Source organism: Phocoena phocoena, chromosome 1 (genome assembly GCF_963924675.1).
Source record: "Phocoena phocoena chromosome 1, mPhoPho1.1, whole genome shotgun sequence".
Lineage (NCBI taxonomy): Eukaryota > Metazoa > Chordata > Mammalia > Artiodactyla > Phocoenidae > Phocoena > Phocoena phocoena.
The window spans coordinates 113,817,007-113,837,675 of NC_089219.1; the positions used below are offsets into that span (position 1 = coordinate 113,817,007).

General features: G+C 50.6%; 3 protein-coding genes across 3 annotated transcripts; 2 read left to right on the plus strand and 1 right to left on the minus strand.

The window, feature by feature from the left end:
* Window positions 1-1,091: 1,091 nt before the first annotated feature.
* TTC24 (tetratricopeptide repeat domain 24) lies at window positions 1,092-6,295 on the plus strand. Its single transcript, XM_065897017.1, has 10 exons — window positions 1,092-1,797; window positions 1,988-2,191; window positions 2,804-2,932; window positions 3,086-3,198; window positions 3,545-3,643; window positions 4,687-4,784; window positions 4,941-5,041; window positions 5,702-5,798; window positions 5,957-6,112; window positions 6,214-6,295. The coding sequence occupies exons 1-10, from the start codon at window positions 1,092-1,094 to the stop codon at window positions 6,293-6,295; spliced, it is 1,785 nt and encodes a 594-aa protein (XP_065753089.1).
* A 4,111-nt stretch (window positions 6,296-10,406) lies between these two features.
* Window positions 10,407-13,699, plus strand: NAXE (NAD(P)HX epimerase). The gene is made up of 7 exons (XM_065886813.1): window positions 10,407-10,633; window positions 10,784-10,892; window positions 11,037-11,147; window positions 11,231-11,344; window positions 12,468-12,615; window positions 12,936-13,144; window positions 13,459-13,699. The coding sequence occupies exons 1-6, from the start codon at window positions 10,452-10,454 to the stop codon at window positions 13,136-13,138; spliced, it is 867 nt and encodes a 288-aa protein (XP_065742885.1). The 5' UTR covers window positions 10,407-10,451; the 3' UTR covers window positions 13,139-13,144; window positions 13,459-13,699.
* A 335-nt stretch (window positions 13,700-14,034) lies between these two features.
* Window positions 14,035-20,584, minus strand: LOC136130236 (G patch domain-containing protein 4). The gene is made up of 8 exons (XM_065886521.1): window positions 20,512-20,584; window positions 17,903-18,041; window positions 17,368-17,441; window positions 17,164-17,256; window positions 16,977-17,063; window positions 15,289-15,380; window positions 14,979-15,029; window positions 14,035-14,755 (listed from the first exon to the last, which is right to left on the minus strand). Exons 2-8 carry the CDS (start codon window positions 17,979-17,981, stop codon window positions 14,035-14,037), a joined length of 1,197 nt encoding a protein of 398 aa, XP_065742593.1. The 5' UTR covers window positions 17,982-18,041; window positions 20,512-20,584.
* Window positions 20,585-20,669: the final 85 nt, after the last annotated feature.

Sequence of the window (20,669 nt, forward strand, 5' to 3'; positions counted from 1 at the left end):
GAGTTTCTTTAAAAGGAAAATGTATCACCTCTGCCTGCTTCTCCTAAAGAAAAAAAAAGGGGAGAAGAAGAAGCAAATGGGAGGGGCTGAGAGCTCAGCTACTGGATCTTTTCCACTCCTTTTCCTGTCTCTTGGGAGGAGAGTTCATGAAAAGGCTTTGCCTTTCTGGGGGAGAGATACTAATGGGAAACACATGCTGATGAGAGAAATGTATTTGGGTTTAAGAGTGCCCTGGAGACCAGAGCAGGATGTTGGGGGACTGAAACTAGCAAGCAGACAGAAAGCCAAGGAGGTAGGGGAGAAAGAGGTTCCCCTGGAGATAGGGAGTAAGCAGTAAATGGAGAGACAGTAGCCCTGCCCCTGGAAGTTGGCTCCTTGCCAATCCCATGGCCTATGCAGCTTTGTGCCACCAGGGCCTTGTGTGGCTCCCTCCCAGCACGCAGCAGGAGCTCACTGTTTGGTGAGCTGACTTGAACTATACCTTGAGATTAGACAGCAGGAGAACCTAGATATGAGTGGGTGTCTTTGGAGGCACAGGGTGAAGGAGATGGTGGAAAAGAGGCCATGTATGTGCTCTGTTTGTTCATCCATTCATTTATTCATTCAATAAACCTTTTTTATTGTGGTAAAATCTATATATGTAATAATAATGTAATGATCTATAAAACTTTTTCATCTCATTCAATAAGCATATATTGAGAATCTATGTGCCAGACCCTTCAAGTTGCTCCAAATCTAGTAGGGGAGATAGACAAGAAAGTCAATAACCCTAAACCCGGTGTGATAAATGCCGTAAAGGACATAAGGTGCTATGGGGGTACAGAAGAGGGACCCAGCTGGTTGAGGGGAGGGGCTTTCTGAAGGAAGCTTGAAGTGAGTCTTGGAGGACGAAAAACTAGTCTGGACATTAGAGTGAGAGTTAATATGGTATTCAACGGGTTAGATGAAGCAAAGTGAGATGTCAGAGAGAAATCCTTGACACCCTGAGGGTCACACCAGGGCAGAGGCAGAGCTGAATTGCCTAGAGGGATAGTGTTTCAGAGGAAGCCAAGGATGACATACTGACCCCTCTGCTCCCTATCGTCAGCACTATGTCTTCCCTCAACACTGAGGATACCGTGCAAGAGTCCTCGCCCTCGCCTTCAAGCTCCAAGAAGAAAAAGAAGAAAAGAAAGTGGCCACGGCAAGAGGCCAGAATCCAAGCCCTCACCGGGGCTGGCCACAGGGCCCTATTGGCTGGTCAGAATTATGAGGCCTTGACCAGCTTCCAGAGGGCCTTCCTCCTGGCTTCCAAGTCACCACAAACCAGGGACACCCCTGTTCTCCGGGCCTGTGCCTTCAATCTGGGGGCTGCCTACGTGGAGACTGGGGACCCAGCCAGAGGGCTTGAGCTGCTCCTACGAGCTCAACCTCAAGAGACAGCCCAGGGCGGGTGTCATGGCGACCAGTGTTTCAACGTGGCTTTGGCTTACCACGCCCTGGGCGACCTGCCTCAGGCTTTGGCCTGGTATCACAAGGCCCTGGGCCACTACCAGCCACTAGGTGACCAGGGGCAAGCCCAGGCAAAAATGGGAGCCTGCTACCAGGCTCTGGGACAGCCTGAGCTAGCAGCCCACTGCCTGCAGGAAGCGAGCCGGGCCTACGCCCAAGCAGGGCAACCCAGGGCTGCAGCCCTGACCCTGGGGGCTGCAGCGGGCTGTATGCTGAAGAGTGGGCAGCATGGGGTGGGTGATGTGGTGCAGGTGCTGGAGGAGAGCCGGAGGCTTGCTGAGAGGAGCACTGAGCGAGGACTGCTGGGTGAGGCCTTTGGGCAGAGAAGGTGCGGGATCTGGGGAGATTAAGGCTTGGTGATACTCTGAGAAGTGGGGTGGAAGCAGAGGCAATTCTGAGGACTGGGGGAACCCTGGGAGAGTGGGGCAGAGGCTGCAGCAGTACAGCTTCAGCTGCATCTGACCTGGCTACCACTGACCTTGGCCATGCCCTCTAGGGCAACTCTATAACGACCTAGGCGTGGGCTATTCCCAGCTCCAGCTGTTCCCGCTAGCAGCAGAGGCCTTCCAGCAAGCCCTGCCCCTGTGCCGGGGGCCAGGAGAGGAGGCCACGGTGCTAAGAAACCTTGGGATGGCCCACAATGCCCTCGGCAACTATCAGGAAGCCCGGGAGTTTCACCAGAAGGCTGCCGACACACACGGTGGGTACCAGGGGCTGGGGAATGGGATTGGGGCCAAGGGACTAAGAAGGGGTTCCAGCTGGGGCCCGGAGGCTGAAGAGTAGATGGACGTTTAGAACTAATTATGGGACTGGGAAGTCCAGGACAGGGGAGTGAGGGGGTGCAGGGGATGCAGGAGATGGGATAGCCAGACAGGACAGAGGGTTATGGGCCCAGAGGCTGAGGCCTGGGGTTGGGAAGGCAACAATGGGCAGAGGGAAGAGCCCTGGCTGGTAGAGGAGGCCTGAAGTGGAGCCAGTGCTTGCTCTAAATGATTGTGTGACATTTAGCGAGTCATTTTTGCTTTCTGAGCTTCAGCTTCTACATGTATAAAAATGGAGCTATTAATACGTGCCTTGCCTGACGCCCTGGATTTATACGTGGCTCAAACTAGCATAGGGGAGGCATTCAGGCCAAAGCTCAGGACTGAGGAAAGGCTGGGTTTCAAGCGTTCAGGCCTTTGTGGTGCATCTGGAGGTGTGCCAGGGTTGAGAACAAGGACTCCTGGCAACCCTCCCTTTGTCTTTGGGGGTAGGGTCCTGATGCCCCAGCAGCCAAAGTCCTCTCTTAATATGGGGCGGGCTCTATCACCAGGCTCTGTGGGGCAGCGGTGGGAGCAGGGCCGGAGCTTTGGAAGCCTGGCATTTGCACTGAGCCAGCTGGGAGACCACAAGGCTGCCAGAGACAACTATCTACATGCTCTGCAGGCTGCCCGGGACACTGGTGAGGGTGAGGGGGGTTTGCAGGTGGCTTGGGGTGGGACAAAGGCTGAGAATCCTTGGGGCTGGTGGGGAGGCAGATAGGGGGACTGGGGGTGGGGAGTACCTCTGGAGGGGTAGGGAGCTGTGGGAGGACCTCTCAGGCTGTCTTCCCCAGGGGACGTGAAGGGGCAATGGCAGGCCTGTGAGGGTCTGGGGGCTGCTGCAGCCAGACTGGGGCAGCATGACCAGGCTTTGAAGTACTATAAGGAAGCGCTGGCCCGGTGTCAGGTGAGACCCTCCATCCCAGAATCTAACTCTTCCCCAGTATCCCTCCAGCTGCTCTCCTGCTATCCTTTCTCTGGCTGATATTCATTCCCTCGTCCAACGTGCATTGAGCACATTGTGTGCTAGGTCCTGGGACACTCTTGAGAGGAAGAGTCCATCTCTGTCCACAATTCTGGGCAGGTGGTGGCAGGACCCTGGCAAAGGCATGGGGATGGGCTAGAAAAGAGGGGAGACAAAGTCCCCTTCCCTCCCCCTTTCCTCCCCCTTCCCTGTTTCTTTCTTCCCCAATCCCCAGAGGACCACAAAGCCCAGGCTTCCTCCATTACTCCATTATCCACTCTCTCCCCAGAAGGAGCCAGATTCTGTGCGAGAGCGGCTGGTGGCCAAGCTGACAGATGCCATAAGGACCCACTTGGCCCGGGGTGGGCTGCTCCCAACCCACACCCTGGTGAGATGACACCTGAGACAAGGAGCGGGGGGTGGGGAGAGGTTACCCAGAGAAAGGGGTGGTGGTGAGCAGAGCTGATGTCCTCAGGGCTGCTGCTGCCCTTGACTGCTCACCTGTGTTCATCGGCCCTGGGGCCTGCATATGGGACATATATCACTTTCCAGAGGCCACCTGGGGATGGGGAGGTGGGTGGGGGATTGTGGCACGTCTCCAACACTAGCGCTGTGCCAGGGCCTTGGCTGAGTGGTAAGTAGCTCAGCGGGTGAAAGCCAAGGGGTGTCTTCAAAGATACTGAGCAAAAAATCTGTGAGCAGGTGGAAAGGTTTGTCCTTGGCTGCAGTTCCCCAAAGGGCCACAGGATGGCAGTAGTGCTCCAAGGACGTTCCTCTCTCCCCTCCCTCCTTCGCTGGGGGGCATTTCTCTGTGGGTTTCTAGCCGTGCCCCTCCTTCTCTGACCCCTCCTCCCCCTCTCGCTACCTCCCAGCCTCTCTCAACAGGTCAGCGTCTCTCCAGCTGCCTCCTCCCTCACACTCTGAGATTTCTCAGGCAACCTCCTACGCCAGGAATTGAAATTATACTTTACTATTTGTTATATTTATTTACTAGGTTTTATGTTCTGTCTTATTTGAAAGACTAGGACACCATATTTATAATTTGCAAGTAAAATTAAATGAGCCTGGTATAAGCAGAGGACTGGATTGGGGGTCAGAAGACCTGGGTTCCATCTGAAGTTGGCCACCGACTTTGTGTGACTTTGTCCCGGAGGCCCCAGGCAGGATGAGGTGGTCATTAAGCTCTGGCCAGTTCTGACAGTCCATGAGCCCCGAGTTCTAACTTGAGAGTTACTAGCAGGGACCTTAACACAACAAAGGGCCTTGCTCTGTAATTTCATCCTCAGACACAAGGCACAGCCCAGCTGTCTCTAGCACTTCTCTGTCCCTCTGGGGCCATTGTGTGTGGAGAGAACATACATGCACACCACAACCACTGCTGGGGTGGCCATTTTTCTCAAACTGATTCCCTTTACTCCCCTTCATTCCCAGACCTCAGCTCCAGGGGGGCCCCAGGCTCCAGGTGGGGCCTGCCCCGTGGTGGGGACCCCAGCCAGGGTGGGAAAAGGTACAGCAGGAGTGCGGTACAGGTGAGTGAGTAGGGCAGGCAGGAACAGAGCTTCAGGTGTGGGTATGGCCTCTGGAGGGTGTTGGGAGGTGTCATAGCCTGGCAGTGGCCGGTGGGATCTGGGGAGGGGGGGATCTGGCCGGAGTGCCACTCTGCCCCCTGTTCCCTGCCCCTACAGATCTTCCGATAGGTGGGAAGATGAGTTAGAGGAGGGCCGCGAGGGGAAAGAGGAAGAGTCGGCGAATGTTCTCACGACGTCTTGGACACCAAGACTGGAGCGTGAGTCTAAGTAGGCTGTTTCCAGCTGTGCATCGCCTTCCCCCAAATGGGAGACTCTCATTTCCTTTATCCCCACGCCCCACTCTGTCACTTCCCTGCCTCAGGTCTGATACTGAGGCTGCACCCCACACACATTATATTCCCAACCCCAGGACCAGCCCTCCCCACTTTCTGCTTGTCTCTCAAGGCACTGGCCCATTTCCCCTAAACCCTCTCCTGAATCGCCTCTTCCTCCCTGCTTCCGAGGCTTTCCTAACATCTAGAACTTTGTATCTTAGGGCACCAAGGCTTTCACACCTACTACATGTCAGGCACTGGATGCTTTTCTTACCTTAACTTGCTGTTTACTAATCTCTTCCCCAAGGGCTTGGCACTCTGAGGACAGAGTTCCTTGCTACTTGGTGACTTGAATTCACTGATGTCTTCTTTTCAGCGTGTTTTCTTCCAGGCATCAGTGACACTGGTGAATCATCCCCAACTTTAGTCGGCCCAGGTTTGCCAAGCACCTGCCCTGTACAGGTGTCTCCTCTGTGTACAGTGACCAGTACATCCCCTGATACCCACCCTCCTTGTTCTTCTCCCAAAGATGTCTCGTTCCCACCATGATGGTTCTTGGTACAGAGAGGCCTGTGATGAATGTGTTTGGTCCTCTCCATTCAGGTCCAAGACCCAGGGCCAATCTCTCACTTGGAGGCCAAGGCCCCCTCAGAATGGAGAATCCTGGCCTTCCGGTCACCAACGGCCCCCACAGCAAGAGGTGGGTCCCTGCGGGAAGGGAAGAGGCCTGGAGAATGGATAAAAGAAGTAGGAGAGGGTGTGGCTTTGGATGACTTTAATGGAACATGAAGTTGGGGGAAGATGTGGTCTGGTGCTTAGGGATATGGTGCTTTGAGCCTCTTTGTCTTTGCCCTTTAGCAATCTGAAGAACCCTCACCCGGCTCTGGAGGCCCAGGGTGTCCCCTGCCTCCTGCACAGCCTGAGTGTAGCCCTCAGCGAAAGGGAGAGTTCTGCTGAACTGGGGGACAGGCGGCTTAAGCCTACTCCCTCCTGCCCTGGAGCCTGCGAGCAGAGGTAAGGGTCAGAGAGCGTAACAGAAACGGGAGCCAGGGCAAGCTGCCTTCTGTTTGCTCCCTAGTCACTCCCATTGGCAAGCCCCTCTCTGCCTCCTTCAGGTCATCCAAACAGCCCAGGGAACCCCCCAGCAGGAACCCTCAGAGGAGATCCACTGAGTCTGGCTTCTGCATGATCATGTGACCCTCCCCTGCTGGCCACAGCATGGCCCCTGCAGTATCTCCTCAACATACACACTTCAGGGGCTTCTGGGGCTGAGCCCCTTCCCAGTCATTCCCAGTGAGCACTGTATGGACACAGAATACAATGTCAGAAAGTGGGATCCGGAGCAGGCTGGACAAAGGCTTTGCAGTCTCAGCACTGAGGCAGTCTGTGTGCTCCTCGTTGGGAGTTTTGGACTCAATAAGCAAAAGAAAAATGGAAAACGGTTGGTGAATTTCCCCCCTTTCCTTCTGGATTCAAACCTCACAACTGCTAAGGCCCCTGCCAGTTCTTAAAACCATGACATCTTGGTTAAGAGGCCTTGGAGTCACTGACTCCATTTTCTCACATGAGAAATGGCGATCTAATGCTACAGAAGATACGCCTTAACCAACCAATGGATGCATTCCTCTTCCTCCAAGAAACATAGCAGATCCTGGATACAGGCCCCTCAGGCCTGTAGCAAAACTGCTACCAGCAGCTGCAACAACAGTATTATGTAACACTGATCACTTAGCACATGCCACACACTGTTCTAAGTGCTTCACAGGTGTCTTCTCCTTTAATCCTCACAGCAGATGAATCCCCTGTCACAGATGAGGAAAACAAGGCACAAAAGTTAACTGGTTTGCCACCCAGGTCACACAACTAGTAAGTGAAGCTGCGATTCAAACCTAGGCAGTGAGAAGCTTCTAGAATGCTGTGCAGTCAGTTCTACTCCCCCAGTTAAGCCATTGCTTACCGAGTTGGTTGTGTTTGATACCAAATGTGTTTATTCCAGTTGTGTTATTGTAATATGTAATTTAATTAAATTGATAAACTAAGAGTGTGAAAACAAGCAGTTTCTATGAAAACTAAATTGAATCCTTAGAAGACGTGATTCAGGTGACTCACCTTAAAAACTGCTGTTGAATTAGATATAAGCAGAGAGACTATTACAAATTGGGGGAAAATCATAAAAATCATAAAAATCTAGATGAATTTTGCACTCAGTTTGCTTCAAATATACAATAAATTTTTTTCCACCTTAAGGACACAGACTGCAAATTGCAGGTGATATGTAAGTGGTGAAGTTTATGAGATAAAGAAGATGGAGAACTACAATCTTTGGCCCTATCCTCAGAGACAAGACCCTGGTCACACTTTGACAGATGGCAAATGAATGGGTTTTTTTGGCCGTGCCATGCGGCTTGTGGGATCTTAGTTCCCCCACCAGGGATTGAACCCTGGCCTTCGGCAGGGAAAGCGTGGAGTCCTAACCACTGGACCGCTGGTGAATTCCCTGTATTTTTTGTTTTAAGTTGAAATAAGATCATCTACTCCCAGTCATGTCAGATAAGAGCATGTACTGTACTGTGAATTACTTCACAATGAAATTTTGAGGATGCATTAAAATATTTGTAGAGGACCTACTATGTTCCAGGCACAGAACTAGGTGCAGGGGACACAGCTGTTAATCTTCCTTATCTAAATGGAGCTTATTATCTTGTCAGGCATTCAAGATGTCTTGACTGGGATGCAGATTCACTGACTGTAACAAAAACCAATATAACATTGCCTTTAAATAGAGAAGAATGGATTTTGAGGGACAAGTAGCAGCATCTGTCACACGAGAGTATTGCTACTGGGTCAGGCCAACCCAATATCAACCATCATTGGTTCTACCATTTCATAGCTATATTATCTTAGGAAAATTACTTGACTCCTCTCTGCTACTCAATTTCTCATCTCTAACATGAGGATAAAAATACATCATAGGATGGACAGGATTAAATTAGATAATATGTGTAAAGCATCTGGAACTCAGTAGGTGCTCAATCCACATGCCCTTCTTGAACTGGTTTTGAAGGTATTTCCCAAAGCAAACTCCAGAATCTGAAAGGCAGCAAGGTGGACTAGGGAACTTGGGCACTGCCTTCCTGAGGATAGCTCTCATTTGGCTGTTTCATAAATTGTGAGTGTGTGTGTCATAATTTTATAGTTATGTCTCATCAGAATGAAGTCAGCAATTGACAACCCTTTAGTTACATAGTTCTGCATTTGGAGAGGCATTTCAGCATAGAATAATGCTTAAGACTACATACCCTAGGGGCTTCCCTGGTGGTGCAGTGGTTAAGAATCCGCCTGCCAATGCAGGGGACACGGGTTCGAGCCCTGGTCCGGGAAGATCCCACATGCCTGCCGCGGAACAACTAAGCCTGTACGTCACAACTACTGAGCCTGTGCTCTAGAGCCCACGAGCCACAACTACTGAGCCCAGGCGCCACAACTACTGAAGCCTGTGCACCTAGAGCCCATGCTCTGCAACAAGAGAAGCCAATGCAATGAGAAGCCCGTGCACCGCAACGAAGAGTAGTCCCCGCGCGCCGCAACTAGAGAAAGCCCATGCACAGCAACGAAGACCCAACACAGCCAAAAATAAATAAGTTCATTAACTTAAAAAATAAATAAAAATAAAAACACTGAAAAGCACTGCATACACAGCAGCCCTTTAAAAAAAAAAGACGACATACTCTAGGTCAAGCTGCTTGGATCCTAGCTCCACTGACAGCTATCACTGTATCATTGGACATGTCATTCAACATCTTTGAGCCTCAGTTTTCTCATCTGTAAAATCGGGATAATAACAGAGTTGTGAGGATGAAATGAGATGATTCATGTCAGCACTGGGCACATAAACTCAAAATGTTATCTATGTCAAAGAAGCATGCTTCACATTGTGTTTTAGAAACGAATCTTCAGAATTACCAAATTAATTTTCTCAAGTAGGCCTGTAGGGAGTCTTGACTAGTATATAAAAGTGAAACTACTTATATACCAGTGAAGTTATAAAACAAAGTTAATGAGGTCTTGAATAAGATTATCCAATTGTAATGTAAACCCTACATTTCAATTTAGATGAGTAAACTCTATGAGTAAACCACAAACAAAGTCTGACAAAAACAATTTTCCACCGCAATCACAGTCTGATACATTCAATTTCCCACAACAAACATGTAAAACAAACATAGATGAAGGCCAAGGGTACAACCCATAGGAGATGTTAAACCTCTTATAATTAAAAAGGAGACTATCAGAGGAGTAGTTAAAAGCAGGAGGGGTTCTTGTTTTCTCAGTGAACTAGCCGGGAATGGAATTCACGATACAGGAAAAGAATATACTAGCATAAAAACAAGACCTTCAATCCTGTAATAAACCATAAAGGAAAACGGAAAAAACAAACAAACACAAAAACCCAAGACCTTCATTCCACCTGGATAATTATCTTTATCTTAATGCCTTAATGTAACTGGTCTGTTATTTCCCATACTTCTCTCTTAACCCGGCAGGAGTGTGCCTGCATTCTTAAAAGCTCTTGGGTTACAAGTTTAGTCTTCCTCTCCAGGTTTTTCTTGAAATATTACCGTGACCTGGAGTCTAGGGTTTCAACTACATTTTCAATCTTGGCATACTCAACCTATTTAAGGTTTATAATTTTCTATTTCCACAGCTATTACCCGATGAAGAGGGATAAGTATTATGTATGATCAGGGAAGTACAGCGTGCTCTCCTGGTAAACAGAGATAGGGGAAGCTAATTTGGTGGGGAGAGGGGTACTAAGTTATATGAAATGCTTAGCAGTGTGAATAAGAACATTAATTTATTCAGCCCTAAGTACCAGGCGCTGTCGACGACTTTGCCTGGATTACCACCAGATGAAGTATGTACTCGTATCCCCATTTTATAGATAGGAGACTGAAACCTGGAGAGCCAAGTTCACTCAGGCACTAAGTGGTCGGGGAGGAACCCGGGCTAACTGCTATGCTATACAGCTTCCTGAAAGAGCTACGAAAAACAAGAATTATTATCAAAGGGCGGTTGGAAGCAAAGCACTTCGGGTCATCTGTGAGGCAATATGAAAATGCTCCCGCGAAGGGCTGGCATCTAGACAAGGCGCCCGGACGAGGTGGGGCCGGGGCGGGAGGGCGCTGTCGCGCATACCAACACACGGAGGAGCGGTGGAGTCCCACTACCGGTCCCGCCAGCCCCAGGACCACCTCCTTCAGGGGCGCGCGCGGCCCCGGCCTCTCGGGGGCGGGACGAGGGGCCGCGCATGCGCCGGGCGCGGCGGACCGGGGCCGCGCGCTCTGAGAGCTGAATGTCCGGGCTGCGGGCGCTCCTGGGGCTCGGGCTGCTGGTTGCGGGCCCGCGCCTATCGCTCCTCAGAGTCCAGGCAGGCGCCTGTCGCGCGGGAGCCACCTGGTGGGGGCCGCAGCGGCTGATCTCGGGTGGCCGCGGGGACTCAGAGGTCATGGCGAGCTCAGCGGTGAAGTACCTGAGGTTGGACGGGCACGTGCTCTCTGGGCGGGCACGCTGGGAGCGGGACTTGGGTGGAAGCCCACCCCCCCCACCCAGGGGCGGGACCTGGGCCGCGCCGCCTGCGCGACGGAACACCTGAGGGAAGGGGACTCAGGCTGTGGGTTTCCTCAGCCAGGAGGAGGCCCAGGCCGTGGACCAGGAGCTGTTTAACGAGTACCAGTTCAGCGTGGACCAACTTATGGAGCTGGCCGGGCTGAGCTGTGCCACAGCCATTGCCAAGGTCAGTGGCACAACTCTCCACCTAAGGGGCAGTCACTGCGCAAGCCACCTGGCCTAGGCACGATGAAGTGGGAGGGACGGCCAGGCCGAGACTGGGCTGTCACTGCCCGAAGCCCTTCTGAATCCCCTTTGACTCTGCCTTCAGGCATATCCTCCCACGTCCTTGTCCAGGAGCCCCCCTACTGTCCTGGTCATCTGTGGCCCCGGGAATAATGGAGGAGATGGCCTGGTCTGTGCTCGACACCTCAAACTCTTTGTGAGTATGTGGGGAAGGGCTGTCGGGGAGAGTATGAGGTTTCCAGGACCTGGGCTTGAATCACCCCTTTCCTTTCCTCATAGGGCTACCAGCCAACCATCTATTATCCTAAAAGGCCTAACAAGCCACTCTTCACTGCACTGGTGACCCAGTGCCAGAAAATGGACATCCCTTTCCTTGGTGAAATGCCCCCAGAGGTAGGTGGTTCCGGTTCACTGCCCTCCTCAGTACTGCTGCCTGTGTTCTGCTCTTCCCTCACCTTTCCAGACTGAGCTCATTTGCTTATCTTCCTCTCTAGAGGATTAACTCTTAGAGGGCAGGGATAGTGCCTGACACAGAAGACGCCTAAAGCATGCTATCTGAATGGAAGTGGTGTAAGAGCCTTCTCCATAAGGCGTGCTCCATGAGTTCCCAACACTACCTTCTCTTCAGCTTCATTTCCCCTTAATTTCCCCTTGTCACCTTTTTTTTTAAATTAATTAATTCATTCATTTATTTTTGGCTGCGTTGGGTCTTCGTTGCTGTGCGCAGGCTTTCTCTAGTTGCGGCGAGCGGGGGCTACTCTGTGTTGCAGTGCGCGGGCTTCTCGTTGCAGAGCACGGGTTCTAGGCGCGCGGGCTTCAGTAGTTGTGGCTCGTGGACTCTAGAGCGCAGGCTCAGTAGTTGTGGGGCACGGGCTTAGATGCTCCACGGCATGTGGGATCTTCCCGGACCAGGGCTCGAACCCGTGTCCCCTGCATTGGCAAGCGGATTCTTAACCACTGCGCCACCAGGGAAGCCCCACTCCTTTAACTCTGCAGCCAGTTCCTCTTCGCCTAGCTTGCAGTAAACACATCATCTGCGTCTCTTGGGAGCTGAGGTGACTGCCTCATCCTAAACCCTTTCTTCAGACGCTTCAGATCTTGGATTTAGGAGTGGAAGACTTGAGAACTTTTTAAAATTCCTTAACACATTTTACAGATGAAGAGACCGAGATGCAAGAGAAGGGAAGTGATTTGTGCAAAGTCACAGAACCAGATCATGGCAGAGCCAAGACCAGAACCTGTCCCTCCATACTCCAAGTCTCAGGCTGTCCTACACTGTAGCCTCCCCAATGGTTGGCAGGCACTCAGAACAGAAAATGTGACTGGACTCAGCTTGGCCTCAATCAGTGACCCACTTGCACTTAACTCTAGGCTTCAGAATGCCATCTGAACGAGATAAAATTATATTTGTGCCTATGTGAATGGTCTGTGGGTACAAAGGACAGCCCTCTCCTGTTAAGGGTTCTTTGTGCAGCTGCTGGCTCTGACATCCTTTCCTTTTTCTGCTCTACCACAGCCCACGCTGATTGATGAACTATACGAGCTGGTGGTGGATGCCATCTTTGGCTTCAGCTTCAAGGGTGATGTTCGGGAGCCATTCCGCAGCATCCTGAGTGTCCTGAATGGACTCACTGTGCCCATTGCCAGCATCGACATTCCCTCAGGTGCTGGGTCCAAGGAGGTTGGGGGGGATTGGGGCCCTGCCCTGCCTTGAGGTAGGTACTAGGAGTCCTGGTTCTTGACTCAAGGTTCAGACCAAGTGTAGAGGCGCATACCACAGCCAGAGTAGGGCTGGGGAGCAAAGTTCAGGAATGCCCTTTACAGTGACTGTCAGAGGCCACAGCCCAGGAGTACATGGACACGATTTCCTCAGGTGGGGACCCAGGGGGCTTCCCACTCTTTTAGGACTAGAGTAGAGCAAGGTGTGGAAGGGGACTGGACATCTGGTCTTTTCCGCTCTTTCTGAATACCACCTTCTTTTCAGGATGGGATGTGGAGAAGGGAAACTCTGGAGGGATCCAGCCAGACTTGCTTATCTCCCTGACGGCACCCAAAAAGTCTGCAAGCCAGTTTACTGGTCGCTACCACTACCTGGGGGGTCGTTTCGTGCCTCCTGCTCTGGAAAAGAAGTACCAGCTGAACCTACCACCCTACCCTGACACCGAGTGTGTCTATCGTCTGCAGTGAGGGAAGGCGGGCGGGCATTCTTCCCAATAGATTTAGTTCCTCTCTCCCAGAACTGTGGAGTCCTGGGAGCTCTTCTGGCAATAAAGGTTAAGAGATGGCAGGAGCCAGAGAGCAACACTGGAGATGTGGTGCCCTCTCTCTGGGGGAACAGTATGCAAGAGGGGTTGCTATGACATTTGGGGGCAATGACAATTCACTTTCAGATGCTAAAAAAGGCTCCCAAGTGAGGTGTGCTGTCCTTTACACACACACAATTCTTATCGGGGATGCAGACAGGGAGCTGGGTGAGGTTCTCTGAACTTTCTCCTTCCACTTAACAGCACAGCAAGACTACAGGAAGTTAACAGAAGGAATTTCTTCAGAGGCCTCCAAGGAAACTAACTTGTATTCAGGACCTTCTCAGGCTGAGAATGGAGATGATGGTCAGGACTTATATATAGGCTTGGAGACCAAGCTGATGTTTATTCAATTTGGTATAGTTAGAAACTGGCAACCTATGGGCTGAATTTGCATGTCTTTCTTCGCCTTCACAAAATTAAAAAACCAGTACATTTCCCATAAGTCTACACTTTCAACTTCTTTTAGCCAAGATGGCCCTTCAGAGGCTGTCTGCATTCCCGTTCCCACAGCCCCCAGCATCCTTGTCCCTTAGCTGCCCGGGCCTTGCAGGTGCAGGTTCAGCATCTCTGGGTTAGATGCTGTAAGGGGGAATGTGCCTGCTCCCTCAAGTCAGACACGGCACTACCGCTCTCCTCTCAGCGGACTACTGTTCCAGAGCTGTTTCCTCCTTGGGAGGGACTCCTCACTGAGAGGGTACACAAGACCTGCACCAACTCAGGTCCCTGAGGCTTCAACTCCTGAAGAGGAATCGATCGGGCTGCATCTTGACCTGGCCTTCAGTTTCTCTTCTTCTGTTTCTTCTTTTTTGCTCTCTGGTCAGTGTGGACTCCAGGTCTTTCCTCCTCTGGTTGCTTCTGCCTCTTCTTACCTTTGCCACTTGAGCCCGTGTATGCCTTGCTCTCTGCTATCCTAGCCCTGCCACCTTCCTCCTCTCCTTCATCCCCTACATGCAAGACGTCCTCCTCCTCCTGATGCCGCTGTCTTTTCTTCTTGCTTCTCCTACTTTTCCGATCACTGCATGATCTGCTTTCTGCTTCTCTGGTCCCACCATCTACAACAGCCTCCTCCATGTTCAAGTCTTCTTCCTCACGCTGCCTCCTCTTCTTCTTCCTTTTCCTGAGGGACTGATCAGTTTGTTCTCTGTTTTTCAATTCCCCAAGCCCACTTGTTCCTGTGGTCTCTTCTTCCTCATGCCTTACAGCTGTTCCCTCTCTCTCATCTGTGACACTTTCTTCTTGATGCCGCCTTTTCTTCTTCTTGCTTTTCCTGACACTCTGGTCAGTGTGTTCTGGGTACTCTTCTGCATTCCTTTCAGTTGCCGTGGCCTCTTCCTCCTCTTTCCGCTTCCTTTTCTTTTTCTTTTTTTGTGGGGGCTTGCTCTCAGACTGCAGTTGAGGGACCCCAGGGTCCTGGCCTTTGAGACAAGCCAGGAAGGCCTGCTCCTGGGCCTCTAACCGAGCAAGCTTAGCCTTCATCGTGATCCCAAGACGGGCAGCCCTGAAATAGATGGGGCCCAAGTCAGAGGGAGGGTATTGGGGAAAATAGGCCTAATCTCTGAGACTGCAGGGAAAGTTCATAAGGGAGGAGCTGCTTGTCTTCAGGCAGCTTCAGAAATGGGCAGAGAATAGGAATCACTTTCTCTGGGGTGAAAAGAGTGGCACAGGGGTGGGCTTGTGATGGGGAGAAAAGAAGGGAGCCCAAGAAGCTAACCGCTACTTACTTATGTGCTGTTCGCCCCTCACAGGCTTGGAGCATCATCTCATCAGTCAGACTGTTGGGGAAGGGCAGGAATCAGGAGTTACAAACAGATCTGGTGGAAAGGCTTGACCTCTCCTCCCCTCTAAAACATTCCTTCAGCACTGAGTTCCTATTCAGGACCTGGCACTTTTCTAGGTGTAGGGGATACAAAGATGAGTACAACACATTTCCACCCTGATGAAGCCCACAGTCAAGCATTACACTTGGTCCTTTCTTCTGAGATTGGAAGGCATCTCCTCCCACATGCCCCTGGCACTAAAAAGAAGTCTCACATCTTTGGAGGCTTGGACCCCTGGCTGTTGTCATCACTGCAGCTTTCCAAGTCCTTGTCTGGCTTCTCCCCACTTGAAGTCAGTGTGGCCGTCTAGAAGGAGGAATCATGGGGGTGGATAAGGCCCACTCAGCACCACCACCATTGCTCTTCCCTCCTGGAAAGGGAAGAGCAGTGGTGCCACTGCCACCCTGAACAGCCACTGGCACAAATCTGTCAGCCCCCAACATCGCTCCTTGCAGCCCCACACGAGATGTGCCAAACTGCATACATCAACTTGGGCAGGAGGTGGGCTGCAGTTGGGGGCGGGTGGGGTGGGGGCAGTCCTGGCCTCCCTGGCTCACAGCCAACTAGTGGGCAGAACAGGAAGGGAGGAAGAAGTGCTCTGGGTCATCAGGTCTTCACAGTGGGACAAGTGCTCCCTGGCGGTCATCCCATGGTGCCAGTAATGTACAATAAAGATGCTACTTTTCATGCCCCCTCCCCCTATACCTATGCACAGTATTTTAACCAGGTTAAGAACCTACTTTGGGCTAAGAGGTTGGGGATAGAGTGGAATAAGGACGAGATGGTTCCAGCCCAGATGGAATCTACATGGTTGAGGGGTAAAGGAGTATGGCAGAACATAGAAAATGATGATGAAAGTGTTGTCTGTGCTAGAGGAAGGGTACCCTACTCAGGCTTCAGGGTTTGGGGAATAGTTTCTACAAGGAGCTGAGCCCTGGAAGACAAGAAAAAGGTCTGCAGGTAAAGGGGCAAAGGAAGCAGAATGTCCCAGGCAGAGGGAATAGCATGTGCACAAACTTGAAAGTGAAAAAACATGGTACCTTGAAAAGATTCAGATTCCATCTGGCTAAAGTGTAGAGGTCCTGAGAGGTGGTGAGAGACAGGCTAAGAAAGAAGGCAGGGACAAGGCATGAAGGGCCATGTGAGCCAGTCTGACACATCTGGACTGTGTCATCCGAGGTCAAGGAGGAGCCAGTGACAGAATGAAATCTGTGTTTTTCAGAGAACACTGGATCCTTTGTGGAGGATGAACTAATCGTGGTGGGGATTGAGACTAGAGTGAGGAGTCTAGTTATGAGGCTGTGAAAGAAATGAGGCAGGAGAGGATGACGGTCTGAACTGGGGCAGAAGATGGCCACAGAGATGAATGGGAAGGATTTGTTAGATAATACATAGAGCCCTTAAGGACATAATAGAGGATCGTTAAATGTTAGCTCCCTTCTATTGGCGGGCTAGAAAAGGGGAGTCTGAACACCTGGGTTCTAGTCCTGTCTGCCGTTACTAGCCAACTGTGGGCTCTTCAGCGAGCCACTTTCCCCCCTTTTGGCCACATCTGCAAAATAAGGATAATGGGTCAGATGATCCCGCAGGTCTCCTCTGACTTTTAAGTCCTCTGAATTAGACATCCCCTCCCTGCCCTGCTCTGACAGCTCCTGACTGTGTCCCACCCCCCACTCCCCCTTGCTGCCCCCTCAGCAGATGGCAGGAATCCATTCAACCTGAAGATTTCAATTCTTGCTGAGGGTCTGGGCAGTCTAGGTAAGCAACAGCGAGGTTGGTCACAGGATCCCACTGTTAGGACAGTCCTGAGAATAGGTAGGGCATACAAGGCAATCGTTCAGGCCCCAGGGGAGACCAGGGAAGGAAAAAAGGATGGGCCCTCTCACCCCCAGCCTCTAATACCTTCACAAACTTCTGATACAGCAAGTTGGGCTTGGGAGGATCATGACGGGTGGTCTCCTTAGACAGGCACCTTATCTGTACGCCATCCTGTGGGGGAGTATCCGTGAGTGGGTGACATGCCATGTCTCCCTCACCCCCACATGTCCCAGGCCCTCATGGTTCATGTGCCTACTATTAGAGCTTATACCTGCCCAGTTTTCACTACCAAGCTGGCCGCAGTCTTGTTGAAGAGATCATTCCACCAGTAGTTTGTGAACTCTTTGGCAGGGTCGTGTCCCACCTGCCAGAGGAAGAAGTGTGAACTCGGGACCCATCATTCCCCTTCCTCCCCCTATCCTCAAGGCCCCCCTTTCCCATCCACACTGACCTCCCTCAGCCTGCCCAGTCTTACCCCATGAGTGTCCTGCTTCAGCGTTACCCTGAGGGCCTGGGTGATGCCATTCTCCTTCCGGCCCAGGCCTTTGCCTGCAAACACAGTGAATGATTTGGCTTATTCCACTCCTGCCCCAAGCCCTCACAAGGCACACCCAGCACATGCCACTCCTTGCCATTCCACATACCTAACTTTGGGCATGCTCCGTCCATCTTGGAAGCCCTCCCAGTTGCACTCTTTCTAGCACCTCTCCATGCAGTCCTCCCATCTTTGAGCCCAAACTATCTTTCCTTCATAATTCTCTCAGGACAGAAGTCGTGTCTCTTCCTCCCCCTCCCAGTCCTCCGAACCACTTCTTTCTCACTATCCACCATCATATTTCTTCCCTTTTCTGGAAATGTCAGCAATTTTCTTCTGCAAATTTCCCTTTAAACTAACTTTCCTCCTTCAGTTGAATGGACTACATAGAGGTTAATCCAGGATGATGCCTCTTCCCTGGGCAGAGGGTAGTGAGGGAGTTGGGGGGATGTGAAAAGGGCCCCATGGGAATCACCTCGAGTCCATCCATGCTTTAGCAGCTGCTCCTCAGCAAACTTCATCCCACGACTCTTGACCTCTGGGGTGATGCTCATGGTGAGAAGAGTCACTGTCCTCAGGCCCTCACCAGAGAAGAGAAGGGGTCACTATCTTCCCTTTAAGAGGAAAAAAAAGGAAGTGCCCAAATCATCCATCAAATCCATCCTGACTGCTCTTGTAAGAATTCTTTCCTGAAGCTGGAGCAGAGACAGAGGAAAGAGGCCTGGTGCTTGGGGAGCTCCCTGTCCGACCACTGAGAGGTCAATGTCAACATGTTGAAGGCCAAGGAAACCTGGTATTAATAATAACAAATGTATGGAGAACTCCCTACATGCCAGGCTGTGCTAAGATTTTACATGGATCATTTTGCGTACTCTTCCCAGCCCGGGAAGATTTCCTGAACTTTACATTCAGGAAAGTATTATATCCCTGTTTTACAAATGAGGAAACTAAAGCCTAAAGAGGTTAGGTGACTTGCTCAAGGTCACACAGCTGATACATGTTGAACTCAAACCCAGGCAGCTTGTCTGCAGAGTCCCCACTCTTTACCACTACCTGATAACATCTCCCACGATTTATTACCACGTAAAAACAAAGCAAGGAGGTGCTTGTTAACCTGAGTTATAAGACAACAGTACTTAACAGAGCCCATATCCTATACCTGTGCCCCAGCATTTACACTGTCCTCTCAATGTGAAGGCTACAATGCCTCTTCCCCACTGTCTTTCAGTCTTGTTGGAGCACCCCTTTTGAAACTGTCCAGCTTAGGAAGGGCGCTCTTATTGAGCATTTAAAGCGTAACAGAGGGGTTACACATATTGCTATACTGTCTCATTTAATCCTGACAGTCCTGTGAGATACACCTTATCCTTATTTTACAAAGGGTTTCTTGCCTGGGGTTACACAGCTGTTAAGAGATGGAGCTGGAATATGAGCTCAGGTTGCCTGACTCCACAGTGGCCCACTTTCTATCACATTCCCAACTACAGTCGTCCCTCAGTATCAGCGGGGGATTTGTTCCAGGACCTGCTGTGGATAGCAAAACCCATGGATGCTCAAGTCCCATACTTAGCCTTCTGCATCCCAGGATTCAACTAACCACTGATTATGTAGTACTGTAATATTTATTGAAAAAAATCCACATGGAAGTGGACCCATGCAGTTCAAATCTGTGTTGTTTGTCACAGCTGTAGTTGCATTTGTTTAGAGTTGTTCAGGTGTTCCTCATTTTGGACTCCACAATGGCACTGTCCAACGTATATACCAAATTTGCCTCTGAAACGGTTAAGATGGCTTATTACACAAGACATTCAAAGCTAAGACTATCACTGCTGACTTGAGTCACTAAAGTTAACTTGTACTAAGATCATTTATTACAGGCATTGCAGACCATTTTAAAAGCTGATTAATGGCACTCCTGGAGTGATCCTCTGGCCTCCCCAAGTGACAACTCCAAAGGCTATAACTTTCAGTTGTGTTTAAGAATGTCTAGTGAGTATGCTAATAAAAAAAAAAAAGTCAGACACATCAAGTCACCCCTCCTAAACATTACATATTAGGTTTAACAATGATGACCAGTCTGGTTAGGTATGAAGAGTAGCAAATTTAGGATGAATCACACTTCTGTTCACATTTCTACTGTGAAGGATGATTATTTGAAAACCTAACTGACACCTTGAGAGTCCCAACAGAAAAGCACTGAGTGAAGAAATGGCCCTATCTTGCTTCTTGATAATGCAACAGAAGTAAAATTCAAACACTGAGGCCTTTGAGGCCACCTCAAACCTCTGCTTCTTCTCACAAGTTATTTCTAATCTACTAGCCCCCAGATTTCTATAACAACAACAACCAACACATGCATTTACTCAATGCCAGCCTGCTGCTAATTGCTGCACACACATTATCTCATTTAATCCTCCCAACAACCCTATTAGGAGTTGTTGGGTTTTTTGTTTTTTTTTTTTGGTAATTGACAAATGGCCCTGAAAAGTTTAGTTACTTGTCCAAATCAAACAGCTGGCAAGTAGCGGATCCAGGATCTCAGGCATTCCAGAACTGCTGTTCTTAATCACTACATTGCTCAATCTCATAGACGTTTGTACTTTACGCTGTAAAACCTACCACTGCCTGTCCCTTGTCGCAGTAATTCGAAACTATACGCCCTGGTTTTATTACCCAACCCCGGTGTACTTAATGCAACTCCAAGAATCGAGAATGCGTTCAGTCGTCATTCGTTGAACTGAGTGACATAGATGGTAATTGCTTTAACCGACCTAGAATGGATAACTGGACAGAAGCAACTAGATCCCAGGCTGTGCGCCGCAGTCTTTGTAAACTTATAGCACACTTTCAGGAACTGTTTTCTTTCCAGTCAACCTGAGTTTTCTGGAGAAGGGGCCCTGGGCCACCTTTCTTACAGCGATTCCAAAGAACCGGCAACCCTTTCCCTAGGCCTCCTTCCTCTTGAGGTCTAAACTCCAGCCCTCCTCCCGCAGTTTCACTTGGGTAAAACTACTCTCCTGCTCTCACATTTGCTCCTGAGCCCGGGCTCTGACAGCCACCGTTCGGGGGACTGTAGGCTCTTACCGTTAGTGTAAGGTCCTCTCCGCAGAAACATGTGCCAGACATGATCTGTGCGCCGCCATCTTCCCGGAAGTGCCGTTTAGGTCGTTCTAGGCTGTCGAAACCATAGAGAGGCACGCCGGAACCGAACTCTCGGTCGTCCCCGGAGGAACTGTGTTGTG